This window comes from Labeo rohita, chromosome 10 (genome assembly GCF_022985175.1).
Source record: "Labeo rohita strain BAU-BD-2019 chromosome 10, IGBB_LRoh.1.0, whole genome shotgun sequence".
Classification (NCBI taxonomy): domain Eukaryota; kingdom Metazoa; phylum Chordata; class Actinopteri; order Cypriniformes; family Cyprinidae; genus Labeo; species Labeo rohita.
Genome location: NC_066878.1, coordinates 12,584,420 through 12,602,584, shown reverse-complemented (window position 1 = coordinate 12,602,584; position 18,165 = coordinate 12,584,420). Strand labels below are relative to the sequence as shown.

Genomic DNA, 18,165 nt, shown 5'->3' with positions numbered 1-18,165 from the left:
TAAATAAATAAATAAATAAATAAATGAAAACTTTAAAAAAGAATCAGAAACAACTATGAAGAATTAATTCCAGGTTCAATTCCAGAACCAGGAATCAGATTCAATTCCAAAAAAACTGAAATAGTATTTTCTAGTAAAAATACGTTTGTTGTTTTGTTGATTTTTTTTTTTGTTTTTTGTTTTTTGTTTTTTTACAGTGTACCTGTCTTTTCTATAGAAGCTCATTTCCAAAAATTTAAAAAAAAAGGTAATTGCGAATTTTCATCTCGCAATTCTGACTTTGACTGAAAAAAGTCAGAATTGCGAGATATAAACTCAGAATTATGAGGAAAAAGTCAGAATTGCAAGTTTTTATCTCGTAATTCTGACTTTATTTCTTGCAGTTGCGACTTTATATAATGCAATTCTGAGGAAAAAAAAGTCAGAATTGCAAGTCTATATTTTACAATTCTAAAATAAAAAAAAGTCAGAATTGCGAGATATAAACTCGGAATTGCGAAAAAATATAATTGTAAAAAGAGAATTGCAAGGTTTTATCTCGTAATTCTGACTTTGTTTCTCGCAACTGCAAGTTTATATCATGCAATTCTGAGAAAAAAAGTCCAAATTGCGAGGTATGAACTCGGAATTGCTTGAAAAAAAGTCTTTATTTCTCTTTATTTCTTAAAGTTTATTAAATGCAATTCTAAGGGGAAAAAAAATCTGAATTATGAGAAAAAAGTCAGAATTCCAAGTTGTAAACTCACAATTGCGAGAAAAATGTCAGAATCGCAAAATATAAACTCGGAATTGCAGGAAAAAAGAAGAATTGCATGTTTTTTATCTTTAATTCTGATTTTATTTCGCATAATCGCGAGTTTATATCATGCAGTTCTGAGAAAAAAGTCAGAATTGCGAGATGTAAACTCGCAGTGACCTTTTTTATTTTTTTATTCAGTGGCAAAAACAGGCTTCCATATCTTTCAGCAAATAACTTGGCAAGTATTACATCACCTAATTAATATTCATGAGTCAAGCTGATAAGATTCATAATGAGATTCCCATCCTTTTCAGATCATTTTCTACACCCCTACATTGCATCAAGGTACACTGTGCTACATCTAAAGACATTTCCCGAGGTGTCCTTGGAACAGTCCCACTCTGGGGTGGTTTTGTCAAAGATATTTTCTGTGTTAGAATGTGTTTTCAGATAATCTCTCTCAGACACACAGTGTGTCTCGTATTGCGTGCTGCCCCCTTTTGGCCTGCCCTGGCACAGCTGCAGGATAATGAGGTCATGGAGGCCCTCTTGCCAGCAGGAACTTGAGCTTACTTAGGGAAAATTACTCTGGGTTTGTGCAGCCCAAACAGATTGTGTTAATTCCTAGTGGGCTGAAAAGGTTGACTTGGCCACTGGCCTTATTTGTCGGGGGTTAAAACCATCTTTTCGAGCTGTTGTTGCTCCCATCGCTGGTCATCACGGGTCAATCCCCTTTTCTCAGGTGGGGGTTGTGTAGGGGGCTGTGGAATTTTGGGAGAGAGGCAGTATGTGGGTCGTTTCAAAATGTTCTTCAGCCATTTGCTTTTTCCCCTCATTTCAGTTCCAGACAAGCTTTTCTGTACATCACCGCAGATCATCGTCTCAATTACCCAAGTCATCCGTTGTTCTCTCTCGTCTGTGATTTTTTTTTTTTCGACTTCTCGGGAGAACATGTAGACTGTAAAGTCTGCACTGCAGTGTGTGTCATGTCTGCTTTTCATCTTCTTTTAAACCCACGGCCTCTTGTCTACCTCAACCATCATAAGAACCTTCCAGACTACTGTTTTTTTTACGCCCACTCACCTTTCCTCTCACCCTCATCTTCTTTCTTTTCATAGTTCCTTCTAGGGATGTTAGAAGTGCAGGTACTTTGGTACCAAGTCAATATAAACTACAGACTCAACGTTTTCATACCTCAGTTTTACAGCCACTTCGTAAAGAAATTGTGTTTTTTGAGGAAAACATTTCAGGATTTTTCTCTAGATAATGGACTGATATGGTGCCCCGAGTTTGAACTTCCAAAATGCAGTTTAAATGCGATCCCAGCCAAGAAGGAGGGTCTTATCTAGAGAAACGAAACGTTACTTTCATTTTTAAAAAATACGATGTAAATACTTTTTAATCTCAAACGCTCATCTTGTCTTGCTCTCCCTGAACTCTGTGTATTCTGGCTCAAGACAATTAGGGTATGTTGAAAAACTCTGGTGTTTTCTCCCTCAACTTCAAAAATCATTTCAAAATCTTCCTATACATCGCTGCAGAAGTACAGACCCAGTTTTTTCCAAGTGAACATGCAAAGAAGGTCAAACGCCCTTAACAAAAAAGGTAAAACAGCGAAATAGGACAATTTCAAAGTTGAGGGAGAAAATACGTTTGGAGTTTTTCCACATACCCTAACTGTCTTGAGCCAGAATAAACAGAGTTCAGGGAGAGCAAGACAAGACGAGCGTTTGACATCAAAAAGGATATAAATTGTATTATTTTTATGAAAATAAGCAATCTTTTCGCTAGATAAGACTCTTCTACCTCAGCTCGTTTACAGCTGCATTTGGGATCCCTTGAAGATGCATTTAAACTGCATTTTGGAAGTTTAAACTCGGGGCACCAATGAAGTCCATTATATGGAGAAAAATCCTAAAATGTTTTCCTCAAAAAACATAATTTCTTTACGACTGAAGAAAGAAAGTCGTGAACATCTTGGATGACAGGGGGTGAGTACATTAATTGTTGTTCTTTAAACTGCTGATAGAGAACTGAAAAACATCAAATACTTATTTACTAAATTTTTAACTTTGTGTGGGTTTTTGTTCTGTTGCTTGTTATTTGTATCTTTGGTCTCCAATTTATTTTTCCCAAGGAGTTTCTTAAGAAAATTAATCGGATCGGTGTTTAAAGGAGAAGTTCACTTCCAGAACAGAAATTTACAGATAATGTACTCACCCCCTTGTCATCCAAGATGTTCATGTCTTTCTTTCTTCAGTCGTAACCAAATTGTTTTTTGAGGAAAACATTTCAGGATTTCTCTCCATGTAATGGACTTCTATGGTGCTTCCAAATTTGAACTTCCAAAATGCAGTTTAAATGCGGCTTCAAAGGGGTCTAAATGGTCCCAGCCGCGGAAAAAGTGTCTTATCTAGCGAAATGATTGTTTTTTTGTTTGTTTTTTTAATTACGATTTATATACTTTTTAACCTCAAACGCTCATCTTGTTTAGCTCTGTTTTTTCCGGTCATGGCAGTTAGGGTATGTCTAAAAACTCCCGTCTCATTTTCTCCTCCATTTCAGAATCATCCTACATCACTGTTTTTACCTTTCTTTTGTAAAGGGTGTTTGAATATCTTTGCAAGTTTACTTTGTAAACTCTGTGGTTCGCACAGAGCTAGACGAGATAAGCGTTTGAGGTTAAAAAGTATAAAAATTGCAATATTTTAAACAAAACATCTGATTGTTTTGCTACATAAGACGCTTGTTCCTCTGTTGGGGTCATTTAGAGCCCTTTGAAGCCACATTTAAACTGCATTGTGAAAGTTCAAATTTGGGAGCACCATAGAAGTCCATTACATGGAGAGAAATCCTGAAATGTTTTCCTCAAAAGCCATCATTTCTTTATGACTGAGGAAAGAAAGACAGACATGAACATCTTGGATGACTTCTAAGTCAAGTCTTCTGTTCATTAGCATGTTAGTTTTTGATGTGGTATCGAAATTGGCATCAAGAATCATGAAATTTCACCTACTGACATTTTGGTATGATGACAACCCTAGGTAACTCTCTGTTTCTCTCTTTGCTGATCAAGTTCAGCTTTTACACCTTTCCCCAACATCTCTGCATCCCTAGAGAGGGAAAAGAGAAAGCGAGGGAGGTGAAGAACACAATGAGAGCCATTAGGTGATGAATCATTTTTTTTCTACACCTCCAGCGTGTTGACTAATGACTGCCATGAGCACTAAAAAGGTCATGTTTTTGGATTCAGTCCACGAGTGTGTGTTTGTGTGCATTTCTGTGTGTGTTTACATGTGAGGGGTTGAATCTTTTATATGTTGTTTGTATTCTCTAAAGATTATTCTTTAGAGTTTTGGGTAAATGTAATATTTGGCTTTATTGCAAGAGGCTCTTTGGATGAAATCCAGTGTTTTTTTATTGTTCTCGATTTTAACATAAATTTGTTGTAATGTTTTTGACCTTTTTTGAGGTGAATTGCAAAATTCATGAATTTTAAAGAAGTTTTCTGGGTTTAATTCAAGTTGAGCTCCATGGACAGCACCTGTGTCATGCTGTCGATTGCCACAGAAAATACATGTGTTTACAGTAGTGCATTTATAATGGAGGTCTGGGGTGCAAGTATTCTAAAAGAATAGAACAAAATAAAACAAAATAAAATAAAACGGCAACAAAAAATCAAATTAAAATACACTCTTTCCAAACTATATAGGCACAAGATTTGATCATTTATATATGTTAAATGTAACATACTAACATTGTCTGTTTCAAGTTACATTAAGGTTTTTTTTTTTTCTTTCAGTTTTTTTTCATGTATACTTTTATGCCCAATAATACATAGACAAGAAGTACACTACCATTTAAAATTTTAGGTTCAGAAAGATTTTTTTAATAATGTTTCTATTCATCACTGATGCATTAAATTAATTAAAAGTGGCAGTAAAGACATTTCTAATGTTACAAAAGATTTCTACACTACCAGTCAAAAGTTTTTGAACAGTATGATTTGTTTTTTAAAGAAGTCTCTTCTGCTCACCAAGACTGCATTTATATGATCTGAAGTACAGCAAAAGCAGTACAATTTTGAAATATGTTTACCATTTAAAATAACTGTTTTCTGTTTGAATATATTTTAATCCTGTGATTTAAAAGCTGAATTTTTAGCATCATTACTCCAGTCACATGATCCTTCAGAAATCATTCTAATATTCTGGTTTGCTGCTCAAAGAAACATTTATTTTATATTATTATTATGTTGAAAACAGCTAAGTAAATTTTTTTCAGGTTTCTTTGATAATTAGAAAGTTCATAAGAACAGCGTTTATCTGAAATAGAAATCTTTTGTAGCATATAAATGTCTTTGTAATCACTTCATTAATTCAGAATTTCTTTCCTCCCCCCGAAAAATTATACAGATTTTTTTTTAATGGTATAGTGTATACTGTTACAAAAGCTTTTTATTTCAGATAAATGCTGATGTTTGGATCTCTCTATTCATCAAAGAATGTTAAAAAATATTCTCAACTGTTTTAAATATTGATGATGATGATAATAATAATGATAATAATAGTAATAATAATAATAAAAATGTTTCTTGAACAGCAAATCAGCATATTAGAATGATTTTTGAAGGATCATTGACACAAAAGACTGGAGTAATGATGCTAAAAATGTAGCTTTGATCCCAGGAATGAGTTATATTTTAAAATATTTTCAAATAGAAAAAAGTACAAATATATAATTTTTTTTTACTGTACTTTGGATCAAATATGTGCAGGTTTGTTGAGCAGAAGAGACTTCTTTAAATAAAAAAAAAAACATAAAAAAATCTTACTGTTCAAAAACTTTTGACTGTAGTGTGTCGGTGTTTTTGTGGTGTCCCCCAAGGGTCAATATTGGGTCCTATGTTGTTTTCTTTGTATTTGTTGCCCTTGGGGTATATTTTTAGAAAACACAATATCTCCTTCCATTTGTTATGCGGATGATGTACAAATTTATTTGCCTGTTAAAACAAATGACAAAGCTTCTTTTCTGTCATTATTTAATTGCTTAAGAGATTTAAAAATATGGCTGGATCAGAATTTTCTTTGTCTTAATGAGAATAAGACTGAGATCGTTGTGTTTGGTCGTCCTGGGGATTTAAGTGGTTGTGTAGATGGACTTGGTAATTTAGGTTGATATGTTCGTCCTTTTATCAGGAATCTTGGTGTGATTTTTGACAGTAGTTTTAAATTTGAAAAACAGATTAGTTCTGTTGTAAAAGCCAGTTTCTTTCAACTGAGACTGCTCGCTAGCCTTACCTGCCACGTAAGGAATTTGAAAGTGTAATTCATGCTTTTATAATGACTAGACTAGACTACTGTAACTCTTTATATGTTGGTTTGGATGTGTCATGTCTTCAACGTTTACAGTTAGTCCAGAATGCAGCAGCTCGTCTTCTAACTGGGACTAAAAAGTATGAGCACATTACCCCAGTCTTAGCTTCACTTCACTGGCTTCCTGTCCGCTTCAGGATTGATTTCAAGGTTTTATTGTTTGTTTATAAGATTTTAAATGGGTTGGCACCTGCTTATTTATCAGAGCTTTTACATGTTCATACTCCTAAGGTCATCCAATCAGGTGCTCCTTGATGTTCCAAGAGCAAGGTTAAAAAATAAAGGTGACCGAGCTTTTTCAGTGGTGGCACCAAATTTGTGGAACAGTTTACCTGTACACATAAGAACTGCTGACTGTTGGAACTTTTAAGTCGTTGCTTAAGACCCATCTGTATTCTTTAGCTTTTATTTCGAGTTGAGTTGAGACATCGTGACTTTTTATAATTGTATTTGGCTAGTTTATGTGTGAGTGCCAGACATTGTTGAGCACTTTGGTCAACCACGGTTGTTGTTAAATGTGCTATATAAATAAAATTGAACTGAACTGAACTGAACTGTTTCAAATAAAAACTGTTCTAAATAAATTTAAATGCTGTTCTAAATAGATTTCTATTTACATAATGGAAAGTAATATTAAACAGCTCTACTGTTTTCAACATTTAGAATTAAGAGAAATGTTTCATGAGATGCAAATCAACATATTAAAATGATTTCTGAAAGATCACTGAAGACTGTAGTAATGGTGCTAAAATTTCAGGAATAAATTACATTTTAAAATAAATTAAGATAGAAAACAGTTAATATTATAAACATAATATTTCACAATATTACTGCTTTTATTGTATTTTAAGCAATTAAATGCAGACTCGCTGAGCATAAGAAACATTTGTGACCTTGGACCACAAAACCAGTCATAAGGGTCAATTTTGTGAAATTGAGATTTATACAACATCTAAATGCTGAACAAATAAGATGTATGATTTGTTAGGATAGGACAATATTTGGTCAAGATACAGCTATTTAATAAAATCTGGAATCTGAGGGTGCAAAAAATCGCCTTTAAAGTTGTCCAAATGAAGTTCTTAGCAATGCATATTACTAATCAAAAATTAAGTTTTGATATATTTACACTAGGAAATGTACAAAATATTTTCATGGAACATGATCTTTACTTAATATCCTAATGATTTTTGGCATAAAAGACAAATCGATAATTTTGACCCATACAATGTATTTTTGGCCATTGCTACAAATATACCCGTGCTTCTTAAAACTGGTTTTGTGGTCCAAGGTCACATTTTGAAAATTTTCACAGACAGTAACACATAATCAGAGGTGTGTCTCTGCAGAGACAATTTAAGGGACACTTTATAGCTCAAATAAAACACATTTGTGTAGAGAAGTTAGAATATAAGCATATAAGCATTTTGGATTTTCATTGTTTGTGCTTTTTTTTTTTTTTTTTTTTTGTATGTTTGTTTATTTTACAAACTAAGAGAAGAGTCTAAATGAATTTTGGTGGCAATTGAAAGCATGTCAAGGATGCTGTCGATAGAGCTTAATTTGTATTGAATTCAGAAATTTGTGGTACACATCATAGCACAAAAGTGCTTTGAACATAAACTTCAAATTCATCAGCCAACAGGCAAATACAAAGCCCACTTCAGCCTTAGTATCAAGCTTCACCTAAAATAAAACTGTTACCCTCAAGCAGAAAAGCTATTGAATGTTTTCTGGCACCCCTCGGTTGGCATGTGCTCCTCGGCCGTCTGCCGTAATGTTTTCCTAAGAACGCAATAATCAAGAGATATTTTGGATGGGGAAAGTCTTTGTACACAAGCGCCGTGGTTTCCGAGCACCGCAGATTAGCTACGGTGTGTCATTCAGTGGTTCAATAAAATATTGAATGGATCGAATACAAAGTGTTTCTGCAATGAAGAATTCAATATCGCCCTCATGAGCTGTCTTTATATTTAGAAAGGAAAATAAGTTTGAAGATGAAGCTCTTTGTACCGTTGGGATGGAGCCTCGAACATTGTTTGAATGCAGTATTCAGTGCCTGGATGCTGAGTTATTCAGACTTACATGGATAAAGTACCAAGTTTTTCAGAGAGGCGCCTCACCTATGAAATATTTAGTAATGTGAAGGCTGGAAGATGCAATGACTGTGTGTTTCACAGACTGTGTGTGTGTGTGTGTGTGTGTGTGTGTCTGCACTGAGGGATGATTGTATACATGGTTAAAAGGCAACATAGTTGCGGTCGAGTCTCTGTTATTCCTGAGAGACAGTTTCCTATATACAAAGCAGCCTGGAGAGAGGCAAGTACTAAATAGGCAAGAAGCAATGCTAGAAACCCACCAAGCGCGCTGGCATACAGGAACTCATCCTGTATGGACGACCACCTCAGTCGCAATGGCATACTTAAAGAAATATGACATGGAAATAAACACATGGACTTCTGAAGCAACTTCATGTAATTAAAGTGAGTTTGGAGGATTTACTCTGCAAACATTAATGTTTCATGCAATGAATGGATTTTTAATTTATTTTAATTGATTTGCATTTCATGCAATTCATTTAGTTAATATTCTTAATTAATTGACAACACTGTTTGCATACATTTTGCAACAAAAGTGATAACGACTGAATTAAACGCATATAAATTTGAACTTCATTAAATTGACATTAACTTTAATTAAAAACTGAACAAGTCTATAGGAAACAGGGCATGACATTTATTACATGAAGTCAGTTTTTCAACAAATGGTCAGCGAAAGCAGTGCCGAGCCTTTAAAAAATGTTGATCGTCAACCGCAGGAGGTCAAACAAAATATAAAGTGAGCTGTTTATTTTCAGTTCGTTTGTGAAGTTTCCAACCCTGTTACAAAAAGATGGGACTTCCCTGATTTGTGCGATTTTTGTTTTGTACAAACAGACATTAAATAGACATCAAAAACAGATTTGTTTATAAAGGTTGAGTTTAGTGATTGCACTCAAAATGGAGAAAATGCATTTAGTTTATTATTTTCCTCTCATGCTGTAGAAGTGAACCAAGTGATGTTACTTCTTGGGTTTCAACGTTTTAAGAAATGATGCATTTGTAATGAGGGAAAACCGTGTGGTATCAGAATTGTGTGTGAAACATGGGACCCAGCTAAATTTTGTTTTAAAGGGGAACTATTATGCCACTTTTTTCAACCCAAAATACCCCACAAATCATTTATTTCATTTTGAAAATGCCTATTTTGAGGGGAAGCAGAAACGGGCTGTTTTCGTGAATGTCGCTTTAAATGCAAATGAGCTGCTGCTCCCCGCCCCCTTTTCCTGAACAGTGCCTTTACAGCTCATACCTCAGATAGGGCTGGGCGATATAGCAAAAAATTAAAATCTTGTTTGTTTGTTTTTTTTTTTTTTTTCCTTCCCCAGAACGTGCGTGTTCTGTTTTTTTTATGATTTTTGACTAGTCAACTTGAAAATGTAACTACAACATGATTCAAGTCACTTCTTCTTTATTAACCCTCTAGTTAAAGAAAAATCTATTCCAAGTGACAACACGATGTAAATGTTAAAGGAGAAGTCCACTTCCAAAACAAAGATTCTCATATAATATACCCCCTTGTCATCCAAGATGTTCGGGTCTTTCTTTTTTTGGTCGTAAAGAAATTATGTTTTTTGAGGAAAACATTTCTGCATTTTTCTCTATATAGTGGACTGATATGGTCCCCCGATTTTGAACTTCCAAAATGCAGTTTAAATGCAGCTTCAAACAACCACAATTGCGGTTGTAAACAATCCCAGCTGTATCTAGCAAAACGGTCGGTTATTTTCATAAAAAAAAATACAGTTTAAATACTTCTTATTTTCAGACGTTTGTCTTGTCTTGCTCTCCCTGAACTCTGTGTATTCTGGCCTCAAGACAGTTAGGGTATGTTGAAAAACTCCAATTGTATTTTCTCCCTCAACTTCAAAAATCATTTCAAAATCATCCTACATCGCTGCAGAAGTACCGACCCAGTCTTTGCAAAGTGAACATGCAAAGAAGATCAAACACCCTTAACAAAAAAGGTAAAACGGCGATATAGGACGATTTCGAAGTTGAGGGAGAACATGAGATGGGAGGTTTTTCGACATACCCTAACTGTCATGAACCGGAACAAAAACAGTTTAGGCAAAGTAAGACAAGATGAGCATTTGGCATTAAAAAGTATATAAATTGTATTATTTTTATGAAAATAACCAATCGTTTCGCTAGATAAAACCCTTCGTTTTTTTTGGCTGGGATTGTTTACAACCGCATTTGGGATCGTTTGAAGCCGCATTTAAACTGCATTTTGGAAGTTCAAACTCGGGGCACCATAGCAGTCCATTATATGGAGAAAAATCCTGAAATGTTTTCCTCAAAAAACATAATTTCTTTACAACTGAAGAAAAACATGAAAATCTTGGATGACAAGGGCTGAATAAATTATTTGTAAATTGTTGTTCCGGAAGTGAACTTCTCCTTTAAGCAAATCACTTGTTAAATATCTTTGCAGAAAAGATGCATGAACTACAACTGCATCTTGTACAAACTTGTCTTATACACATATGTTAAAAAATAATAATATGGAAAAAAATGCTTTAAAAACTCCTCAAAAATCAAGATTTAAAATTTGAAATTTAAAATGACTGATGGTATAACACCAGTAGACTGTTATTAACTATAAAAGTTCTGTGAAAACAATGAACAGCAATTTTCAGCCTGTCACCACGATGCAAACATGAAATATTAGGCATACAGTAGTAGTTTTTCACAGGTTTTTTATTCGATTGTGCTGCTTTTTCATAGCTTATTCATAGTTTATTCTAATATTTCTATTCAAAATTGCGATTCCTCGATTTCTACAAAAGTAAAATAGGGGATATTAAATATATAAAGATATTAAATTCGAATTAATTGATTAAAGTCGGAAAAAATCGCACAGCCCTAACCTCAGATACTCTGCCAAAAAACATTAGTTTGGATTTGATTATCATGTCAGTCACGCTGAAATCATGCGTTTCAAACCATATTAGTTTAAACTTCTGATATACAGTTTTCTGAGCGCACACATCCGAAGCACGCGCTCAGAAAGCAGCTGTCACACAGCATGTGAGTACTAAACTAAGTTCTCTTTCATGTCTTATTGCACTTAAACTGTCAAATACACACAAGTTTATGTTAAAAGCATACATGAGTTACAAAAACAGTCAGTTATGTCTGTGACGGTAAAAACTGGGAAAGAAATTGCATGTTCATATTAGATCTATAAATCCACTGCTCTCTTGTCTCCTCTGAGGCTGGGACTCTATATAGTGTTCAGATAGTGCACATCAGATTTTCATGATATGTCCCCTTTAAAATGACATTTTAGTAAGAACTCCGGAGATATCGAGTGAGTTCAAAATGTTGCACCACAAGATAAATTTCTGTGACACTTCTATGAAAAAGTGTGTATTGTTTATAGCACTGTGTAAATAAACCTGACTTGACTCGCTCCGATAAATCAAACATCAGTTCAACAGATTATATCAAAACTTGTATAATTTTAATTGTTTAATAGTTTCAAAATCAGAGTTGAAAATGTGATTGGTTTAAAACATGCTGCATTTCATTAACATTATGTTAGCTTGGCAAGCATGCCTCATAGTTGTCACAACAAAAACATGGATTTGTGCCTCTGATGATTAATTTAAAAAATGAATAGGACACCAATGTGTTCTGTATTTATAGAAGGTGCCAGTTACACAGTTATGCTTGTTTTTGCTTCACTTAAGTGAGTGGCAACACATTGCTGTGAAGTAATGAGGAGTCATACACCAGTGTTTCATTGCTAAGTCACAGGGTTCCAGTCAGCCGTCGTTGCACACCAATGGAAATGCTGAAAGAACCTTGACACTAATATTGTTTTTTTTGTTTCAATCTCTTTCCCAAAGCTACCTCTGACGGTACAAAAGAAGGGATCGACAGCATGAGAGGAGGCGTTTGCGTGACACGAGGGATGAAGCTGGTTCTCAAAGTGGGACAGAGTGAGTATCATCATCACCTCCAAAACACATCAATGAATCAACCTGAGCACTGAGGGAAAATCAAAATTCAGTAAATGTTGTGTCAGTACCAGCTCGCACGCACTCCTGTTCATAATTGAAGCGATTGAAATTTGCATCAAAACATGCTGAGTGTTTTTCATCATGTAATCAATTTTTTGCTTTCATAGCTGCATATGGCCTTCCCCCAAAGCCTAAACCTGATCCAGGCCGTCCCAGCAACAAAATCCCAGGTAAAAACCAGAAATAATGCAGGACACATTCACTTATGAGCTTAACCCTGGGTTAACATCAGTTTTTAACCCAGGATTAAAGCCACTTTTAATCTTGTGTTGAGCAATCGTTTCATTACAGTAATTTTAAAAAGAGACAAGCATGTCTGGATTATGAAACCTTGTCCTGGAAGAGGTACTAACCCAGAATTTGCTGTGTCAGCCATATAGGGGTGAAACAGCAAAAAATGTTTAGCAACAGACAGCCAATCGTAAACTAAATAATAGTTGCTTCATTAAATATTTACTTTTGTGTTGTTTCTTTTTATTGCCTTTTTCCTTTGTCCAAAGTGTAGGACAGTTGACAGGAAAGTGTAGGGAGAGAGAAAGGAAATGGGTTGGGTACATAACCCAAGTCAAACTCAAATCTGGGTCCCTGTGGGCATAACAGCTCTGTATGTCACAAGTAACACATACTCATTAAATATTCAAGGACTTTGTGCAGTTGCAAAATTTTTCACACTTTTAATTTTAGTGTCTGAGGGAAACAGTTGAGCGATGCTCAACGCGTCTATGTTTTGTCTTTAATTTTTTGTGTTTTAGAAGACTCATGACAGCTAAAGTAGATTTGTATTGCTATTTAAATCATAAATATTGTGTTAACTAAAACAAAAACCTGAAATAAAAGGTACAGTCAAACCAAAAATTATCCAGACACCAGATGTAATTTTTGATTATTTTTTTTACTAGTGGGTGCAGGACACTACACTTAATTTATGTAAGTGAGGATAGCAAAATAAAGTAACCTGTGACATATTATACCCCAAAATTCTTCATACAGGGGACTACCAGTAAAACTGATACAAATCTGGGATCAAACATTATTCAGACACTTTGACCTGACCATGTTTTGCTTAAAGTAAAAGTTCGCTTCCAGAACAAACATTTACAGATAATTTACTCACCCCCTTGTCAAGATGTTTATGTCTTTCTTCTTTCAGTCGTAAAGAAATTGTTTTCTCCATATATTGGACTTCTATGGTGCCCGCGAGTTTGAACTTCCAAAATGCAGTTTAAATGCAGCTTCAAAGGACTCTAAATGATCCCAGCTGAGGAATAAGTGTCTTATGTAGCTAAACGATCAATCATTTTTCTAAAAAAAAAAAAATTATATACTTTTTAACCTCAAATGCTCATCTTGTCTAGCTCTGCGTGTACTCTGTGTATTCCCATTCAAGACAGTTAGGGTAGGTCGAAAAACTCCCATCTCATTTTCATCAACTTCAAAATTATCCTACATCATTGTTTTAACTTTTTTTGTAAAGAGTGTTTGATCTTCTTTGCATGTTCACTTTATAAACACTGGGTTGGTACTTCTGCAGCGATGTAGGACAATTTTGTAGTTGGAGGAGAAAATGAGATGGGAGTTTTTCAACATACCATAACGAGCATTTGAGGTTAAAAAGCATATAAATTGTCAATTTTCTTTTGACAACCGATGGTTTTGCTAGATAAGACCCTTCTTCCTCAGCTGGGATTATTTAGAGCCCTTTGAAGTGCATTTAAACAGCATTTTGGAAGCTCAAATTCACAGGCACCACAGAAGTCTATTACATGGAGAGAAATCCTGAAATGTTTTCCTCAAAAAACATAATTTCTTTACAACTGAAGAAAGAAAGACATGAACATCTTGCATGACAATGGGGTGAGTACATTATCTGTAAATTTTTGTTATGGAACTTCTACTTTAAGTCTTTTTTGCTCTAATTGCTAATGCGACCTTATTGTACCAAAGACTGAACAAAATTAAGCACTGCGTGGTAATTAGTCAACAAAGTATTGATAGTTGTGTATATATTGTCATACTAACAGTTGTCTGAATTTTTGGTCGATTGTAATCCATTACATACCTTTCTATCAAAGTTATCTGACATTATCAAGATGAATTTGTTCTGACACAGTTCTTGTCATATTTTATTACCGTTTTCTAAACTACAGCAAAAAACTGAGAAATTTTGAAGGTGTCTGAATAAACTTTGATTTGACTCTAAATATTACATGAAAAACTTAAACAATTTTAAACTTAAAACAAATGTAATAATGTATATCTTCACATCTCTACTGAAATAAATTTAAAGCTAAATAGAACTGCTTTTTAAAAAAACTAAAACTAAAAAGTGAAAATAATAAAAGCTTATTCAATATAATAATAAATAGTATAATAGTAAAATATAAATAATAGCTAACTAAAATAACACTGAAATAGAATCCTAACTCAGGCTCAGGAAGATGCAAAGTAAACAAATTTTACGATGAAAATCTCAGTGGGGTCTGCTTTTAACTGCATTTATGTATTAACCTGTAAGGCCTCGGTTCAGAACACAAATTAAGATATTTTTGATTAAATCTGAGAGCTTTCTGATCCTTTCAGTTTCAACAATTTCTTCTCTTTTTGTGATGGTCTTCGACGCGCATTCACGAGAGTACCAAGACGCGTGACATTTTTTTAATAAAGTCAATATTTTTGTTTTCTTTGCTCACAAAAATTATTCTCGTAGCTTAAAATTAAGGTTGAACCACTGATGTCACATGGACTATTTTAATGATGTCCTTAATACCTTTCTGGGCCTTGAACGTGTCAGTTGCCTTGCTCTCTATGCAGAGGGTCAGAAAGCTCTCGGCTTTCATCTAAAATATTTTAATTTGTGCTCCAAAAATGAACGAAGCATCTTACGGGTTTGGAACAACATGAGGCTGAGTTATTGACAGAATTTTCATTTTTGGTTGAACTATACCTTTAACACACCGTCTAGTGTTGTTTGAATTGATTTTTGTAATTTCTTTGAGGCTTCGACTGCACTGGTTGATCTCCGTAAGGTAAACATTTGAGAAACCAGCAGCGCTGAAGCAAAACATGAAGCACATTTGAACTCAAGCCGGCTGAAATCAAAGATAGCTATGGATTAAATCGAATCTAATCTAAATCGAGATGTTTACCGTAGATGATAAAGCCAAAAAACAAGTGAGCTTCAGAAGATGCCAAGTCATTGATTTATCAATGTTTTCTGTTTCAGATACAGAAACTGGCTCTAAACCAGGTGATGGAGGTGAGGCCGGTGAGAGGGGAGACAGCGGCGCAGTGTCCGTCTCGAACATCGCCCTAATCGCCGGCGGTGCCGGAGGAGCCTTCATCCTTTTAATCGCAGTAGTGATCGCGGTAGTGTGTTTTCGGCGAAGGAAAGCCAAGCACTCCGAAACTCACCACCCTGCTCTTACACTCTCATCTCTCACCCCAAAACGAGGCAGCTCTTGCGGGGCGGCTACAGGGGGCGGCGGAGGCAACAATAATGGCTCGGAGCCTAGTGATATCATCATTCCTCTGCGGACCTCTGATTCGGCATACTGCCCCCATTACGAAAAAGTCAGCGGCGATTACGGACACCCCGTTTACATCGTTCAAGAGATGCCCCCTCAGAGCCCAGCCAATATTTACTACAAAGTATGAGATCAGCGAACACACAATCCATCCTGAATTTATGGTACCTCACACACACGGTGTGTCCAAGTGACTCTATATATAAGAGCCTATACGCGATACTAGAACCTGGACCTGAAGTTGAGTTCTAGAAAAGTGGTAAATCCAGTTTTTATGTCATAGCAGTGTTTGCGTTTATTTACACGTGTGTGTGTGTGTGTCTGTGTGTGACGCGAGGTGGGCGAATCACGGATTTCACATGTACTCAGGTGCAAGTGAATGTACGTCACGCTTGTTGGAGATGAGTTTATGCGTCTGTTCTGATGATTGAAAGTGAATTATTGTGCTTATCCTCAAAACCAAACAGTAGAGAGTGAATCATACTTTAAAAAAAGAATACCTGTATAAATGATATAAGAAGTACTTCTTACATTTTTACACTCTGGGGGGAAATTTACTAAGAAAGTGCACTGGCTGGTTGCGTTGTTTATTTGCACATGCAGTCCAAAGGAAATCCGGCAACAATAAAACCACTCAAAAGATCTAAACACAGTCTCCACGCCCCAATTGACCCTTCGCAGACAGCTTGATTGACAGGCGATCTGACCAATCGGAACGCCAAATCCGCCATTTTGTCTGACAAACAAATCAGACAAGAGAGTAGATTGTGTGTATTGACGTCTTTCTGCGGTTGAAATAAAATACGTTCTGATATTCATTCATGAAGAGTCTAATAAGGCAATACAGTGATCTGTCACAACACATTAAAGAGCCAGAAAATGGCATTTGTTTAAATTTATTAAAAAATGACAACATTTTAAAGCTGAGACCTTGTTTCATACCAGAATTAACATGCTCTGTCTTGTCTTTCAGCGTGTTGTCAATTTCCTCTTTGCTCCGCAATGCATTTTTCACTGCGTGAGAACGTGATATGTAGTGTCAGAGTGGCATTGTTTGTCTGACATAGCAACAGTAACTAGGGAGGGCGGATTTTCGCGAAGGTCAGTTCCCCATTTTACTGAATTGCAGACTAGCACAATCTGGCGTACTTTACTGGAACTGTGCAGTATCACTAAGATTCAGACAACCGACTGACTCTGAAATGACAAAAATGGCTTCCATTTAACTTTTCCTTCCTCATTTGATGAATTAATGCTGCCATTATTAATATAAACTACACAAACGTCTTTTTTTTTTTTTTTTTGAAGGGGTCATCGGATGCAAAACTCAGATGTTGATTAAAAATAAATGTGTGTTGGCAGTGTGTGTATACAACCACCCTTTTATGACAAAAATCCACCCAGTGTTTTTTTTTTTTATTATTATTATTTTTATGGGCTTTTTATGCCTTTTTTATTATGATAGGACAGAAAAGCACTGAGAGGAGAGAGGGGAGCGGGATCGGCAAAGAACCTCGAGATGGGAATTGAACTCGGGTTGCCGTGAGCGCAGTTGCGCTATATGTCGATGCATTAATCACGAGGTGATTTTTGGTGCCTACCCCAGTGGTATTTTTGCACCTTTTTCAAGCCATTCTCAGCTTCTTGTCGCTCCCACGATAGTTGATTGACATGACCGTCTTAGTCTTAGCCCGAGTGAGCTGTGAACAGTCCGACTTCAACCGCCACTGTTTCGACGCCAGTGCAGGGAGGGACAAGAATGTCTCCGATTGAGGTGTTCTGTTGTTGGATGTAATAATGAACATAGCAGTCATCATTTACTCCTGACATTTGAGCCACTGAAGACGCAGAAGATTAACATTAATTTAGTTTTTGAAGAAAATGCGCCGATCCCCTGTCTACATAAATGCATCTGTGTTCACGCGAATAATTCAGGATGCAGCTTTACCTACAGCAGAAGCAAGTATAAGGGCTTTTTATGCATCTTTGCAAATCACCTTTCTTAATAATGTGCTAGTTAATAAGTTTTGCAGCTAAATGCGGCTAAAGTAAACAGACTGGTTCGTCACCCCACGGAAGAGAGGGGTGGGGTGAGAAGAGCTCATTAGCATTTAAAGGAACATGCAACAGAATGGCTTGCTCTTTTTTTTTTTTTTTTTTTTTTTTTTTCAACTACCAGTGATACATTTTAAACAAATATGTTATAGATTTCTCATTAAGACACTAAAGAATCATATCAGTTTGTGGGAAATTGCCATCCGATGACCCCTTTAAATATTAGCGTAATGGTAATTGCGTATTTTTAGACGGTTTCTATACTAGACCAGACGGATGTCCAAACTGATCCAATATTCCTTGTGCTTTGGAACAATCTAAAAATTTTGGTGTTGTTGGCAG

General features: G+C 35.6%; 1 protein-coding gene across 1 annotated transcript in view; it reads left to right on the top strand.

Annotated features, from left to right (window-relative positions):
• The window catches only part of efnb3a (ephrin-B3a), a 59,468-nt gene extending 41,536 nt beyond the window's left edge, over positions 1–17,932 (top strand). The window contains exons 3-5 of the mRNA XM_051121094.1: positions 12,071–12,163; positions 12,352–12,414; positions 15,468–17,932. Of these exons, the coding sequence (XP_050977051.1) occupies positions 12,071–12,163; positions 12,352–12,414; positions 15,468–15,898 (587 nt within the window). The 3' untranslated portion in view covers positions 15,899–17,932. The remainder of the gene's footprint in view (positions 1–12,070; positions 12,164–12,351; positions 12,415–15,467) is intronic.
• The last annotated feature ends 233 nt before the right edge of the window (positions 17,933–18,165 follow it).